Source organism: Asterias rubens, chromosome 3 (assembly GCF_902459465.1).
Source record: "Asterias rubens chromosome 3, eAstRub1.3, whole genome shotgun sequence".
NCBI lineage: Eukaryota > Metazoa > Echinodermata > Asteroidea > Forcipulatida > Asteriidae > Asterias > Asterias rubens.
The window spans coordinates 18385499-18402756 of record NC_047064.1 but is presented as its reverse complement, the minus strand read 5'-3'; the positions used below and the strand labels follow the sequence as shown (position 1 = coordinate 18402756).

The 17258-nt window shown below is 39.0% G+C and overlaps 1 protein-coding gene across 4 annotated transcripts in view; it reads right to left on the bottom strand.

Moving 5' to 3' along the window:
- Window positions 1-1549: 1549 nt before the first annotated feature.
- The window catches only part of LOC117288297 (sorting nexin-4-like), a 29348-nt gene continuing 13639 nt past the window's right edge, over window positions 1550-17258 (bottom strand). For all 4 annotated transcript variants that reach the window (XM_033769098.1, XM_033769099.1, XM_033769100.1 and 1 more), the window contains 8 exons: window positions 16373-16428; window positions 14550-14622; window positions 7969-8096; window positions 6481-6570; window positions 5795-5888; window positions 4573-4727; window positions 3670-3784; window positions 1550-2705 (listed from right to left, as the gene is read on the bottom strand). In XM_033769098.1, the coding sequence (XP_033624989.1) occupies window positions 2658-2705; window positions 3670-3784; window positions 4573-4727; window positions 5795-5888; window positions 6481-6570; window positions 7969-8096; window positions 14550-14622; window positions 16373-16428 (759 nt within the window). In that variant the 3' untranslated portion in view covers window positions 1550-2657. The remainder of the gene's footprint in view (window positions 2706-3669; window positions 3785-4572; window positions 4728-5794; window positions 5889-6480; window positions 6571-7968; window positions 8097-14549; window positions 14623-16372; window positions 16429-17258) is intronic.

Genomic DNA, 17258 nt, shown 5'->3' with positions numbered 1-17258 from the left:
ACCACCAAATACGATAATGAACTTTTGAAAGGTTACAAATTTAAACACAAGTCCCATTTTACAAATTGAGGATCAATTTAATAGTGTTCTTCCAAAAATGTTTGAATATTCTATTATTATTTTTTTTTTTGCTTGCAAATGCTATTTTTGGAATTTTGAAGACGAAAAAAAAGCAGCATTGTATTGAAACAAACTACCAACAAACAAACAAACACCCCCAACACCCCCAACAAACAACCAAACAAAAGAAACGCCCCAAAATCACTAAGCAGTATGACAAATACAGGTATAGTTGTACTGACTTTATTACTTTAATTATATATATCCAATACCTGGGGTGGGCCACACCGCATGACATCAAAAGCACAAAACATTCTTTTATAGTGTTCTTTACACTTACATCACACAAACAATTTTAGCACAGAAACAATTTACGACCACAATTTGACAAGAGGTTTGCCCCGTCGAAACATTCCCAGGTCCACTTTAAAATAAATTAAGGTGAGAAATCAAGTAAGATCCCTTCATTGATTTCAAACCACAGATTACATCAATTCAATATTCAAAGATGCCACAATAAAAAAATTATAAAAAAAATACGGCAATGCCTTTAATGAGTTGTGTGTTTCTTATTCCCAAAACAAGTTACATGCTTATAATTATTGTACAAGTATTGGACAACTGGATAAATCCTTTGATGATTCCATTTTGAAATTTATACAATTCAGTCTTCGGTATCAAGCTTCTTACAAAAACGGAGTAAAGCTGCAATTTCATTCTCAACTAGTAGGTAAAACCCTAATTTTTTTTTTATAATTTTCCCCAAATATCTCAGCGGCTATATTGATGCAAATCCTCTACACTTCCACTTTTCAAGTGTCAAATAAAACAGGACATACAAATTTTTTTTTTTTTAAATTCACTGATGACATAACATTATTCTTAACCACAAACAGTACTGATCACAAATTATTAAAAGTAGATTTCAACAAAGCTAATTTATTGAAAATGAATCAAGAAATAAAAAACTAATGTAGTTTTTGGTGAACTTTTTTCTTCAACACTGTAGGCCCGGTTATGTTTCAAGTGAGTGGCGCGAACAAAGCAAATTCCCTTTGTGTTAGAATGGAGCAACAGGGCATAGTGACTACATGCTGTGGCACAACCAGGGGACAGGGTGTTGGAGCCCCCCACCCCTCCCCCCCTCCCCCACCCCTTCCCCCACCACCACTTAGAACCATTTCCACCACAAATGAAATACAAAATTTACAAACTAATTTATGGTTCAATGAATTAAATACCCCCCTGAAATGTTGTCTCTTTATCCCCATCACCGTCACTTTCACACAAACATTTTTAATTAAAATAATACAATATTCCTTTCGACACACAAGCTGTTCATCCTTCATCTTTGGGCAGTGTTGTAGTCAAGACCAGGCAGTCAGAGACCAAGACCAATACCAAGATCGACAGGCCAAGGGGGCGATCAAGATCAGAACGTCCGAGACCATTGCATGCTCGAGTCCAAGACCACGAAAAATTGGTCTTGAGACCGTGACCAATCTAGACAACTACAACACTGTCTTTGAGCTGCCTCTCTCTGACTTTGTACTTTCTTCAATATTTTATTTTGTTAAATAAATGCACCATCAGACCAACGTAACTTGATCATTAGTTTCACATCGAACCCTCTTTTTAAAAAATTGAGTCATGTCTCTGGCAGTAAGTTATTTTTAAACTTCATTATTGCAAAATGCATTTTTTCCGCGGGAAACAAGGTTATCTTGCTTATTGGAACAAACAAGAAAGAACACCATTGCAGCTCAGAGGTAACTTTTTTGTGTTAATAAAAAAAAAATTTTTTTAAGATTGTAGAAGTTTTGTAAACACCAAAGTTTTTTGTATTCATGCGGCCAAAATATCCATGTGGCCCTGACATTTCAACTGGCCACGAAACTGGCAGTCAATTTTCATTGGTCTAAACATCGCATTGGCAATATTTTAATCATATTTTATACAATAACAAATAAGTTACACAATTTAAATTGCAGTTTTTAATCTTACAATGGTCAAAGTGCACTTAAGGCTGACTGATCTGAGATTCTACCTAAAATAAACAAAAAGAAAATTTAACATTCTTCTCCAATGAAATTCTTGTACAGATGGGTGGACACTGAATCATGAGGACCCATAACTTGCAAATGTCTTGTTAATGGGCATTTCAATATCACAGCAGTCTCTGGCAGGACACATATGCCGACAATCAAACTTTGCATACAAATAATGCTTTCAATCTCAAGCACTGGCTCAACTTGACCACAAGAGGGCTACGATGAAGGCAGATCATAATACAAAGACCCAATGTGCAAGTTTAATTATACTTTCCTAACGTGTAGACTGGAGTGATTTTACCTGACACTAGCTACAAGCTGGATGTAAATTTATTTACTAGCCCTACAAGCGACCCGACCCCTACACTGGTTTTTACTCAATAATGCTCACAGATAGCGGCAGTGTCAACTTTGAACTTCTACTGACAAATAAAAACCAAGCCCAGAATTAAAGTTACTGGCACTGCTATGGAAAGCATTGGGATTCAGGAATGATTTTTCTTGTTATACTGGTCTGCATGAGTTGCTTGTATAATGTGAGCAGGGTCACATCTTCTCAAAGCATTCCTTTGTGTTGGTCCATACAGCAATCCCCTGGAAGCATACATAAACAAACAAAAACAGTTTTAAAACATAAGAAAATTTGAGTGCTCCATTAGGGGGGCCTAATTTCCAAAAGGCTTTTTTTGCAATGAAAGTCACTTATAGACCCAAATCACAACGCGCAGCGCACATACACAGGCGTCTCCTGTCCGCCATTTTGTGTGTCAAAACGTGCACAAAAGGAATGGACTCCCCAGAAATGGTAGACGCGCATCGTTTGGAGGTGCGTAAACATGTGTACCATCCTTTTGTGCACGTTTTTGACACACAAAATGTCCGACGGGAGACGCACATGTATGTGCGCTGCGTGATGTGAATAGCGTCTATTGACACAACAAAACCTTCCTTAGCAGAAATGAACATTGGGCATGTTGGGCATTTTTTTTTTCTTTTTTTTTTCGAAAAATTGATTATTCTTGTCTATCGTGTTTCCTGTTACACTAGCAACACTGACAACAATTCTCACTTCACAAATGTTTGTCGACTACGATGTGAGCAGCCTCGCTACCATGGGCAGCACGCCAAATTGCCCGCTATCTCTGCAGACATCTCTCACCCCTGATTGGCTAAACAGAAGTTACAGGCACGCTTGTTGAAAACTTTCCAGCGCTTGTCGGGCGGGCGCTTAAAATCAAGTGCACAAAATCCATGTATTTCATCGCAATACATTTCAAATGAATTATATTTTTATGAGGTCGCCCTAAACTGCACACAGATAGACGTAACGGTAACAGTGCGTCTTTTGACAGCGCGTTTTGCGCAAGCTCTAACACAATTTTTAAATAGTCAATTATAGTTGGATAGTTCGAGTCACATTTACGATCGAGCAAGGCATTCTGGGAAAGAAAAGTAAAAGTGTTGGGAAGTGAAAGAAAAGAATGAGAGCCAACAATGAGAGAAAACAAAATGGCCGCACAATGATAAAGTGTATCTATTTTATTTTTGTCAAGGTTACCCTTTTGGATATTTTGATTTGTAGAATAGCATAGTTGATGAATATCTCTTTAAGGTCTGTAGTTCTCTGCTTCTTGAACCTTTCCACCTCGGCAAGGGCCCTCTCCATGAAAGACCTGTCAATCAGCAAAATAAGAGAGTTCCAATCAAACCAGGACCAAGAACTAAAATCTATATCAATTATTAACACCATTCTCTAGAATTTCTGCGCCAGCTGTGTAAGCATAAAACGCCTAGTAGCGTGGACTTCGTACGCACACAAGCCAAAACTCCCTGCTAACCCATGAAATTTGCTTGACAAAAGCGCTGAGGATTCCCTGTTTCTTACAGCAAGCAGAGCCATGAAATTGGGCCCAGATGAGATGTCATTTAACAAGTCCCATGGTGGGTCCTTGAAGTCGTAGATGTGAGCAATTTTTTTTAAATATTATTTCTTCCCATTGGTTATTTAAATCCTATTGGTTATTTTTTCAAATTGGAAATAGTATTGGTCCTATCAGTTCCAACTAATTAGTGCCAAAACGCAATTGGGGAATGCCCCAATAAATTCCAATGGGAAACTTTTAGGATGTTTTAGGTGGCAGCAGACTTACAGGTAATTCCATTATTCTTGATAATGTGTGCATAGACCTTTTCGCAAATACTGGGGCGCGCGCGTAAAGCTTGGAATTGGGTGCATTGTGGTCTAGCTGGTATCCAAATTTGATCCATATCTATCCCACAATGCACCTCATTCCACAGTCTGCGCTTGCGCATTGGTATTTGCGATAAGGTCTATGATCAGGACAAGTCTGCTGCCACCTAGCGTTCCTAAGTCTCCCATTGGAAAAACAGATTGGGAATGAGTTGGAAATTTTGGTAAGGGCTAGATAAATATGAGAGGGCGCCCTCGCTTGTCGCTTACACAGATTCTTGAGTTGATCTCTTCAGGTGTTGCTCGCATTCCTCTATCTGCTCCTCAAGAAGCTTGACCTGAGCGTCCCTGGATTCCTGGCTCTCTGGGCCGAAGATCTTAGATCTCATCCCACGCAGGGAGAAGGATTTGCTTGGTGTGTTACCCTGGAAGGGAGAGAATGGGTATAAGAGAGATTTAAACTTGATTAATTTAAACGTAGTTACTCGGCCAGTAACCCATGTGTCTGTCTATGTTGTGCATAGTGCATCAATCGCTTCATAGAGAACTCAAGGCCCAAAGTAAGCAGGATACTAGTACACACATATTGACTGGCAACGAGGTAACTAGTATAACTAGTCTATTCCTACGAGGGACTTTGAGTGACCAGAAGAGCGACCTATTTCCCGAGGCCGAGGGCCAAGGGAAATAGGCCACTCTTCTGGTCACTCACAGGCCCGAGGGGGAATAGACGTTCACTAGTTACCGAATTATGCCAGCCAATATGTGTTTTATAACACAGCTCGGTCTTAAATGTCAATTATGAACAAAAAAAGGAGTTTTGTAGTTGTTGTTCACACTTCAAGTCAAGAGAGGGCGCTGTTACCGCGGGCACTATATTCAAAGACTATTGCCCGCTCTGGTACTATTCCCGCAAAACATGCACGCGCCATCACTAGCCTATATTAGTTCATCCCACGTGACCGTGTTTCAGCCAACCAGAATACAGAACAAGCAAGAGGTGTGCTATAATTGAACTTAGTTCACAGGCAGTGTTGTAGCCACGGTGGGCGGTGCTGGGCGGGCCTGCCTAGAACTCACAATTTTTGCCAAGCACTGTGAGCAAAATACATTGTGCCGCCCAGCACATCTCCAAGATTAATTCAAAATATTGTCCACTGTGCATTGGTCTGAGACGCAGAGAACACAGTCAAAATGCCATTCAACTTATTGCATGGCCCCTCAACATGAATAGTTTGGAAACCTTGCATCGTGCCTGAAGCTGGAACAGCAGCAATGATGGCCCCATAATTAATGGTATTAATAATTTTGTTGATATCCTCACCGTTGGTGGACTTCGATGTTTAGCCCACCACTAAAATTGGTCTAGCGACAACAACAGGTTCATGTGACGAGGTAGTTTGGCTGGTAACATCATTCTGGTAAGCATAATTGTTTGTGTTCTAAGCTACAAATCCAGGCCCAATAGTCTCATGCCCTGATGATCTCCTACCTGGATTTGATCCCTCTGCAGTGTCTTAGCGGCAAGCATCTCTTCTGCCTTTTCCATCTCGTACTGGAGTACCTCTTGTTTCCTACACACAGACCTAGGGAGGGAGGAAAGAGGAACAGAGTGGGATACAAAAATAACAGGAAATTAATTACTGCATCTAACATTGCCCATAGACCGATCCATGTGAGCAAGAACATGTGAGCCTCTCCAATGCCTTTCTGCACAATCTGCCGCGCGCGCCAAGCATACGCGCACGCATGTCGGACCTTATTTGTCAGACCTGCGTTGCGTTCTGATTGGTCAATACGCAATGGGGCGGAGCTTCATGGCTCGGTCTATTATGTTACAAAGCCGAGGGAACTAGTTTATCACTTCCAGTAACAAGGGGAACTAACAAGGGGTCTTTCCATCTGCAACAAAACACAGTTAACCACTTAACAGTCCTTAAAGATGCAGGCATGGCTGTTATCGATCCACTATGAGCCTAGCTGGTTGCTGGTAGAGCAGAACGCACATACCTTCCCAACTCTTCACAAGCAATTATGGTTAAGTGCCTTGCTCAAGGGCAAAAGTGTCATGATCGGGATTCACACCTATACTCTGCGGTTGACAACACCAAAGCTTGGGTCTATGTTTTGGCTGGGTGTGGACCAAGGTGGTGGGGGGAGGCGGGGTTGTAATCTTACTTGAGAGAGTCGGCAAAGTAGATGTACTCCTTGAGTTGATCAGCAATCTGCTCTTCCTCATTCATGTAGTCATCGATGTAGTCTTTGTAGCTAAAATAATTAAATTTTGAAAAGGAAAGAAGGAATCATATCAAATGTTTGTAAAACTCATTGCAAAACTTGATGTAAAATTAAGCATATCAAATAACTATAAACCACAAGGGAAACTGACTGGGTAAATTTTAAATGATTTGGGGTTGAACAAGGTAGATAGCTCAGTTGGTAGAGCGACGGCACGTTTATCTGGAGGTCGTTGGTTTGAATCCTACTCTAGTAAATTTGTCTTTGTCAGTTTGTTCAGCTCCAAATCTTTTAAAATTAAGCATAGAATTCACATCAGCGTCAAGTGTAAACAATATGTATATTCTGAATATTAATTTTTGGTTTTTACCCATATACACCGATGTGTGTAGCACTGTATACTCAGTACTTTCCCGAGTCCTGTGAAAAAAAATCACAGTCATTTTTTTACTCGGGTGGGATTCGAACCCACGACCTTTGCAATTCTAGAGCAGTGTCATACCAACTAGACCACCGAGATTGCCCGGTAGCTAGAGGCAGTTTGAATCCTGTGTTATAGCAGCGGGTACTGCAAACGATTTAATAGATGTTAAATTTGCATCGGTTTTTTTTCACAGGACTCTGGAAAGTACTGAGTATACAGTGCTACACACATCGGTGTATATGGGTAAAAACCAAAAATTAATATTCTTTATCCCCGATGCAAATTTAACATCTATTAAATGTATATTCTGCTCTTTCAAGCTTCCCGCATACTTGAATGCAATTACCACCTTTATGGTCCAGTAAGGCCAAGTAAAAAAAGATACATGTTTAGCGTCCCGCCCGGTTCCTTTTTACAGGCCGCCTCCTTTTTTTTTTATGCACATTTATTTATTTTATTTATTTTTTTTTAAATAGGGTTATTTTAAATGATCTTAGCAAAAACAATCTCAATGTCTTGTCTGAATGCCTCGACTAAATTGTTTCATTTATATTTTGTGTATTTCAGCAGTGGAAAAAACAATGGATATTTGACATTTTTACAAAGAATGGCGGCCATCTTGAAATAAAAAATAAAAAATAAAAAGCCCCTCTTCCTCCTTTTTTTGAAAAACCCGGACGTGAAACATGTTTGTTTTTTTACTCGGCCTAATCCACTCCTTCATTGACCATCCTTTGGTCCTCACTTATTGGATCATAGCCACCCCAATGATTGTAAATTAAGAACTTTGATTGGCTAAATTTTCCCGTTTTTCGCAAACATTTCAGTAGTTTTATTGTAAACATCAGCATTTATATAGGATTTACAAAATCGAAATGGTAAAAAAAAAAAGGGTATAACCCCCCCCCCAAAAAAAAAAGTTTGAATACAATGAAAGTCTGAAATTCTCATCCATCAATAAAGGTAACATGAGAAAGAAAAAACTTAAACAGATGGAACCTTACGCGTCCATGAAGTGCCCGGCACTCTGCAGGCCATCCCCCATCTCCTGCTCAATGCCACTCCACTCGCTGAACACCCGGCCGTAGTTGCCGTGAATCTTATGTATGCCGTAGAGCCTATCCGCTAGCTTCTGCAATGATCAAGAATAATAAAAAAATTAAATGGTTAACGCACAAATGATGAGACTATTCTGTTCATTTTTTATTTCATTTAAAAAAAAATTTTTTTAACAAATTTATTTATTACACAACCAACAACAATTAGCGCCAATAGCAGGATGGATAGGACACAAGAAGTGTTCAGTAGAATTTTAAACTTTGCATGGTGGAAGGAAATACAATAATAGTATGGTTTGCATAAACACCATGTAATAATAATCTCTAAATGAGTTAAGGTGGTTCTAAACAAAAATGTTCAGTTTCAGATGTTGGGCATTGTTGGAGGAAAACCCCCAAATGGGGAAACCCATCCAATCAGGTAGGAACTGATAACCCAAGGCTCTGGTCCGACATGGGATTCAAACCAGGCCGGCATTGGGCCGGTAAACCCACCATCCCATTAGTCTGTTGGTCTCAATTTTTAACCTACATTAAAGCCATTGGACCCTTTTGGAACAGAAAGTTCACAGATTTACAAATAACTTACAGGGTTTACAGAAGGTAATGGTAAAAGACTTCTCTTGAAATATTATTCCATGAAATGCTTTACTTTTTTAGAAAACTTCAAAACAAATTAATTCTCGATATCGAGATTTACGGATTTACGTGTCATGACACGGCGAATTGTGCCGAAACAAGGGTGGGTTTTCCCGTTATTTTCTCCCGACTCCAATGACCTATTGAGCCTAAATTTTCACAGGTTTGTTATTTTATAATATGTTGTGATACACCAAGTGTGGGCCTTGGACAATACTGATTACCGAAAGGATCCAATGGCTTTAAAGCAACTGAGATAAATGTTCCCTTCAGTTTTTTCACTAAAAACAGTTTATATATTAAACTATGTAGAAAGCGTTTCTCTATTTGATTCTCGTCAAAAGAATTTCTGGTCCAGTAAAAACTTTTGAGTTACAAGCCCTGCGGTGCTGTGGATTCCCCTCCTCCCCCCCCCAAATTGAATCCCTGGTACGATAAAAACATTGGATACATCTTTAAGTTAGCAGCACGGAACTTCCTGTTGCTGCGGTGTGTGAGCACTCCATCATTCCAAAGGCTAAAAGTTCACAAGAACTAGACTGTTACAAGGATCCATCCAGACGACTGTCAAGAGATACATGTGGTGCACACGCATATCAGGTGAACTCTGATATTTAAGAAGTCTAGTGTTCCCTAGCCTAAACATTTGACGCTACACTTTGAGGCTTGTGAATTACGCCGGAAACCTGCCTTGATCCTATGTCAGGATCCTTCCAAATGCACCTTTGACCTTGTGTACATTTCACATGGAGATTCGCAGTACTATACATTGTTAAAACAATGTGTCAATGCACATTATCCAATGAAATCTTTGGGTCTGTAATAAAACCAGTGCCTGATGTCTTTACCGTTGCATCATGGACAAGTTTGAACAGAAGAGGGCGCTGTGTGATACTGCATGACACTTTGTTAGACCTTTTTGCAAGTACACATTGCACAAGTTTTTATGGTAACAATTATTTTGAGTAATTACCAATAGTGTCCAGTGCTTTTAAAACATTCCTGAAACAAACCATCTCACTCATCAGGGGTATCATTCAACACCAATGAGCACAGAGATTGCAAATCATCCGAGTTACGTAACACTGCTGTTAAATATAGGCCCAATATAAGTGGCCTATGGGATCCACTAGTATCAAGCAGGATGTAGGATTAATTCACCATAATGAGCAGGAACGTGTCTCTGCTCTGTTTATACTCAAGCCGCTGACCAAAAGGAAACTCTAATCATTAAGGATTCCACTGGGGTTCATTGGTCATCTTCCCGAGTTCCTGTTGACCTAGATACGGGTCTTCAAGAACTAGACCAGTGTGGGTGATCATGGTCATCAGCAGCACTCTATGGACATAGTCAAAACCGCCGCTTATGCTCTGGCTTAGTTTGTGGCTCAGGCATGGCTTAAGCACAGTCCCCCTGAAGTCCTATACCTGAATTGTCGTTTTCAAAAGTGACTGACAGAACCCAAGCTGGTGAGCAAAACAGTCGTTTGATAGGATCTTGGTTGGGTTTATTGGGTGACTTTCCTACTGACCTATGAAACAAACAAGATGTTATCAAATCAATAACACCAAAACTACAGCACTGTTCATGTACTTCCTCACCAGGTGACCCCTGATTCAAGTATTTTAGGAACTATTTTGTATTGATTTGTGATTTTTGTGCACCTTGAGCACAAACAAAAACTAAATAAATAGTTTTGTTAACCAGAACAAGCTTACCAACCCAAAGCCATATCACGTACCATCTAGTGACTGGATCCTACAGACTCTTGCTTAGCTTATACTCCATAAGCAACATTTTCTGCTTTTGTAGTTCTATCAAATTGGGCCCAGATCTAACCGCCCACTTGGACATAAACACGGTCATATTAAAGATTGAGATTATTCTCGCAAATTATTGCAAAACAGGAAATCCCTTTCTCTTAGAGAAACACCCACTGTGTTAAGTCTTATTTATGCCGTTATAAAAGCCGTCCAAAAGATAAGGCCGGAATGGCAGAACACTTCAGCTTTGAACCTGTTGACAGCCTGTCGTTTCTACAGTATCTGACGAGAGCTGTCATAAAAAGGTCACGCCACCCTTTCCCCCATCCCCTTTATTTTATTTTTTTACTTGAAATCTTAAGACATACACAATGATTACAAGTTGGACAGGGACTGTCACTTTAAGACGTGTACAACCCTGCCAAGGATAAAAATATAACTATATAATTATAAAAAGGAGATTGCACTCAAACGCTATTAAAATCACACAACAGAAAACATTTAAAACAAAAGCAAATCCAAAGCCTTGCAAAAACAACACCCCAAAAACACCATAAAAACACGAGACAGGGACAACAATTTAAAAGGTTCACAAAAATTAATGAGCCCCAAAGCCTAACACGCATGGCCTTAAAACCCACTAAAATAACTGTTTCGGTTGAATTGGCCATTGGTAAATGACTAGCCAACGATCGAAACAGTTTGGTTACGACCGCCGTAACGCATCTTAGTCCAGCTGCTGCATGTGCGGTGGTTGATATCTTGGCACTCCAGTGTTTTATAATCATTCCCCCACTTCCATCCCCACCCACCATACTGTACCCATCAAAACAGTCACACGATACTCCCTTTCCGACATGCATTCATCTCAGCTAATTACACAATCTGCAACTTATCGTAGCAGGCCAGTCCGTGGATGTCAACAAGTTGTACATCTTGTCCTTCTGCGTGTTTCGCTTAAAACATGAAGCCCTCCCTCTTCCTGCCCATCTCATGCGAATTAAGCTTGCAATGTTTTCAATGTGTAGCCCGTTAACTCAGTTACCTGTAGACCTGGGCCCAATTTCATAAACCCTGTAAGCACAAAAAACTTATTAAGCGCAGACAAATCTTGCTTAGCAATAGCATGATATCAGCAAACATTCCATAAAGGTTGCATTGTTGCGACTGGTACCCCAATCATTTTTTTGCTAAGCAAGAAATTTACTATAAAACAGTATTTTCTGCTGAACAGCTTTAGTAAATTGGGCCCATGTGTTAGACTAAAGAGATCTACGAATGTCACGGATGACAGTCAACAATTCATGTACTTGTTTTAAAGGCACTGGACACAATTAGTGTATCCCAACATTATATGCATAAAATAACATTACTGTGAAAATTTAAGCTCAATTGGCCATCGAAGTTGCCATATAGATTAATGAAAGTAAAAACACCTTTTTGCACAACTTTGTGTGCTTTCAGATGCCTAACGAAAGGCTTCTAGAGTAAGAAAGAATAACCTCTTTCTTAAAAACTATGTTATTTCAGAGAGAGCCGTTTCTCAATGTTATATATACAATCAACAGCTCTCCATTGAACACTACCAGTAAGTTTTTTATGCTAACAATTATTTTGAGTAATTACCAATAGTGTCCAGTGCCTTTAATCGCGTTTCCAATCATGGGCGTGTGCCGGCCTTTTCCTTTACCCAATCAAGCATAAAGCAGCCTGGTTTAGCTATTTATAGAGTGCCTGAACAAGGCCAATGTCACCGCCTTGACCCTAGAATTCCACATGGAACTTAAAGGGAATGTCTCTATTTGGTAACGACCCCAAAAATTTAATGGCAATAAAAAGTACAGTACAGTACAGTTGCTTTGGCTAGAATGCATTTTGAAAAATGTTTAACTTCGAAGTACTAAGATTATGGAAAAAGATAACACTTTTTAAAAAGCGTTACTGACAGAAACGTTCCTCAGATTGTGTTTTTTCAATTTCAGATTATTATTCTTGCGCGGACATAACTGCTCCAGATTATGGCAATATTTTCAAAACAAAAACACCTGTTGATATGAAATTTTCACAGGTTTAGTGTTATGGTTAATATCTACACCTACATCGGGTTGAAACAGTGCGTTCCAATTACCAAACATACAATCCCTTTAAGGGAATTTATAGCACTCCCACACAGGGATGCTATCACAGCACTTTAAAAAAGAGCGGCGGGGAAAAAAACAAGACAAACCTCTTAATTCAAGAAGTGACATATCCAAAGATACTGTTGGTGAATCTTGAGGGTGCACTTGATGACATACAAAAGTACATTAAGGGAAGATTATGGAGAAGCTTAGTCGAAAGCTTAGAAATTCACACAAAGACTTACAGAAATACGTCAACTTTGATATACTTAGAATCCATAAAAAAGACCATAGTGACAAAGTGTTACGTCACAAACAGACTGCCTGCTTTACAATAATAGCCCGACAGCCAATCAGGAGTCCCATTGAGCCAATCCGTAAGGGTCAACCAAAAGGTCAAACTCCAAAACAAGGGCTCTCTCTACCAAACCACCTGTCGTCTGCATGTCAAATGTTCAGGGATGGAATGTGATTGTGACCAAAATGTGACGCTTGAACATTTTATGAGGTTGGGGGGGGGGGGGGAGGTTTGCATGTGTTGTGGCTTGCAACGCATGTGGGTTTTCTTCGAAAAACATCAATCATCGGACAACATGCACGTGTGAAACTCGCAGGAATGTCACAATATTTTGTGCAGTTTCCTTCTGCTTAGCTTTTTGTGTAAACTTTTACAGAGATGTGGTGTGGTGGCACTGTTTGGGTGTTACTCAATAGGGCCTAATTAATGGCAGTACTGTACGTGCTCAACTCACAAGTTTGCCAAAACTAAAACATGACTGCATTTTTTTCACCTGTAGATGTATCTTGTAATCTCTTTGTTCTGACTTTCAGTTTTTTTTATGCTTAAAGGATTTGGGTACCTTTTCAAAATGTCCATAGAGAAGCTTTCTACTATCATTATCTTCAAACTGTGTAAGTTTAGTAGAAATCTGTGGACATTGTGTTTTTTTTCCTACAAAAGGTATAGACCCTTTAAGATGGATGTAGTACGATGAAAACTATCGAAAGCTGCTGGATTGGCTTTTTACCAATCATTTGTTATTGCCAACAACTTTAAGAGTGATTACCAAACATGTACCTTTCCTTTGTGCACAACTTTAAAACCATTATGGTGAACCAGTTTACATACAATGTGTAACAATCACATTATGGCTTCAAAGTTCAAGAATGCTTCAAGGAAAACATTCATGAATCTTAAATAGAACAACAACAAAATGTTGTGGTTTTTACACCGCCACATAAAAATTCTTCTCCTTCCTCCCGCCCTGCTGGGTTCAAGGGTCAAGGAGTCCAGAAAAAAAAAACATTCCAAAGAGAAAGACAAACAATCAATAGTTGCTGAAAATATCTCCTAACCACATGAAATATGATACAGAGAGAGTACCCCAAAGCCAAAACTGGAAAGACTATAAAAAATCAACTGTAAAATAAAAAATTAACATGAGCTTGTTTTGTTGGCATATTAAGTCACAACCCTGTGGCTTCGGTGAATATCATGGGATTTCAGCACAGCGGTAAACTTCATAAATCAAGGCACTGAAAGATTTCCCTTGTATAGCATAGCAAAATGCTACAAAAAAAATGAGCCAGTTGATTCTCAAAAATCATACTTTTCTTCATGTAGTCCTTCATATGGGTGGTCAGGTTGGCATAGTGGTCTACCTCCATGGTGGTTGGTGGTATCTTTCCTCGCCTTGCACCTCCGGGACCCTGGTTCAAATCCCACCCTGGGGAACTATGTGGATTTAGGTGTTCTGTCCCTAAAAACTAATTGGGTGGATTTTCCTCTCACATCTAAAACTAAACATTTGTTTTTCTCTGTTTTCTGTACATGTGGTTCTTGGCTAGTACATTGATTTAGATTGAGTTTCGTAGAGTCCTTGGCTTCACAATCAGAATTAAAACATGAAATGAAATTTGTCCATGTTTGTAAAATGATGGTTAGTTTTTACTTGTTTTGCATCACGTAAATTCGGTGTTAACAAAAAGCTTGCATGTACTTACGGCTCTGACTTTGAGTACTGCAGTGATGTGACTCTGTAGATCGCTAGCATAGTTCTTCAGGTCTTCAAATTTCCTTTAAAATGACAATTGGACAAATAAGTATTTTTTTACGAAAAATTATTTTTTTCTGATTGCTTTACAGACAGTTGACTGCTAATTTGGAAATACGACATAGTAAAGGTTTGCATTAACACAATGTAATGATAATCTCTACATGCTAAGGCCGCTCTATGAAGTTGGGCCCAGTTGTTCCAGGGCCCAATTTCATAGAGCTGCTAAGCGCAAAACATTCGCTTAGCATGATATGTCTTCCTTGATAAAAACAGGATTACCAACCAAATTTCAATTTGTTGCATATTGCTTGTTATTGGTATTCAGCTGTTGTTTGTTTATCCTGAAAATCATGTGGAAATATGGTTGGTAATCCTATTTTTATCGAAGGAAGAAATGTCATGCTAAGCAAGTTTTTGTGCTTAGCAGCTCTATGAAATTGGGCCCTGATCTGTACCTGAACGCTCAACTTGACATTTGAATAAAGTAGAATTTTGATTTGCTACAGGGGCGTGCTACATACAGCGCATCTTGTCCGCACACCCCCCCCCCCCTAATCAAATCAATGTTACCATATTGAGGCGGAGACAAAATAGTCCGGTGCCCTTTTGGAATCAGTATCTACAGTTGTGATTGCACACAGGGAATCTGACAAAGATAGTGGCGGCATCAGGAAGGGACTTTTATCGCTCAAAGCGTTCATTTCCTGTTCACGATAAAACAAAAAAGTGCGAGGAGAATGAACCCAAAGTCAACAGAACTTACAAAACAAAAGCCTGTTTCTAACTTTGTAAGATGGTTTACATGTACATGTATGCACTTAATAATTACTGTTGAGTTTGTTTGTTATTTTGACAAGTGTTGGAGTTGGGCTTTTTGTTTTCAGAATCAGAGTGTAACCATGGTAACTGATCCAATGAGCCAAGCTCCTAATGGGCAAACGAATAAAAAGTTTATGAATTATGCACCTTAAAAGTCAAATGGTATAATGTAAGGCATACAAATTCAAAACAAAAAAACTAAAAAATGTAAACAAGCAGAAGCTTTATCTTTAGAGCATTGTGAATTTTGTGTGTCGTCACAGTACATAGTCCAGTGGTAAAACTGCAGGACTTGCAACCACAAGTTTGTGGGTTCAAATCCTGCCGAGCTAGTCACTGATATCACAATGATTAGATTAAGTGTTGTCATCTAGTTTCCGAAGCAATCCTAGATGTAAAACCAATGTATGGGAGAGAGTGGCTGTTGTCAGCTTGGTGTTTATATCCCCTTATGGGTGTGTCGAGTTCCGTTGACACGAAGATCATCTTAACAAATAAACTGGCTTGATGATCCACTTTACTTTGACATCGCAGGCAGGCAGTACAGACATGCAGCTGCCCGTTGAAAAAAAAAGAGGAACATTTTCAAAGGCACAATGCAAGTGCGGAGCGAGGCAGCCGAAACGCCACGGGACATGAGGCCCAAAATGGTACCCTAGAAAATATTGAGGTTTATTATGCTCTTACATTGTAGGTGCATTGTTAGCATGTACTAGGCTTATTTTACATGATTGTAGTTGTACACTGTTGTTGCCAGGCATATATTAGGCTAAACAAAAAAAATCTGAAAAAAGAGAGGAAAATAAAGGTTTTTTTTTTAACATTATTATTTTTGTTCACGTAAAAAAAAGAAAAAAGAAGAGTTGCATGCCTGGCAGTAGCTACATACACTGTATGGTAGGTGGGAGCTTTTGCAACAGCCTTTTTTCGTGTAAAAAATCAGTGACTAACCTGTCCGGTTTCTTGAGACGGAACGAGGCGTTCAAGCTCTTCAGTCTTGAGTCTTGCTGCAAGGAGGAAGAAACAAAGTTGAGAGAAGAAAAAAAGATGAACTGATTTTAAAGCGACACTAGCTGACACAAAGCTGGAATCAGAGGCAAGTCAAAAAGTTTTCTTGTAAAAATAACAGTAGGATGGAAAGAGCTGCTTGCGCAATGTCAATACTGTTACGGAATAGTGGGAAAAATGAGCAATGCATGCTGACACCTACATGTACATGTACATGAACATTTCCAACTGGTAACAGGAATGAAAAGCCAGGGTTTCAATGTCCTTAGACCAAGCATGCCAGGCAATGAACTTTACATTCTAAGTTACAGTTCATTATGTTATGTCAAAATTAATATCAAGGACAAAAAACACAAGCGAAACTGACTGGGTAAACATTATAAGGCAACATATACATTTACTATACACTTAACCAGATAATGGTGGAAGACATGTATGTACATGTATTGTAGGCACGCATTAACTATTTTAGACACAAAAACAGAAACAGGGAAAAACTTGTCTAGAACAAAAATCCCAGCGCATTTAGTGAGAACATTTGTTGTCCTAATACTTTGCTTAGTCAGGGTTATAGGCCTATGTGGCAATAATATTTTCACAAACAAATTATTCTGAAAGTTTCGAAAAATTTACCAAATGCCTAAGAATTTGTAAACAAGCCTACATACAACTGTGTACAAATGTGTGCAAAATGCACCGAATGGCAAATTGTAATTTCAAAGTAAATATTTAACTTTCATTGTACAAACACATTAATTTTTGTTTAATAGAAGACGTTATTAATTTTAATAATTTTATATTATTCTTTATCCCCGATATAAAATATTAG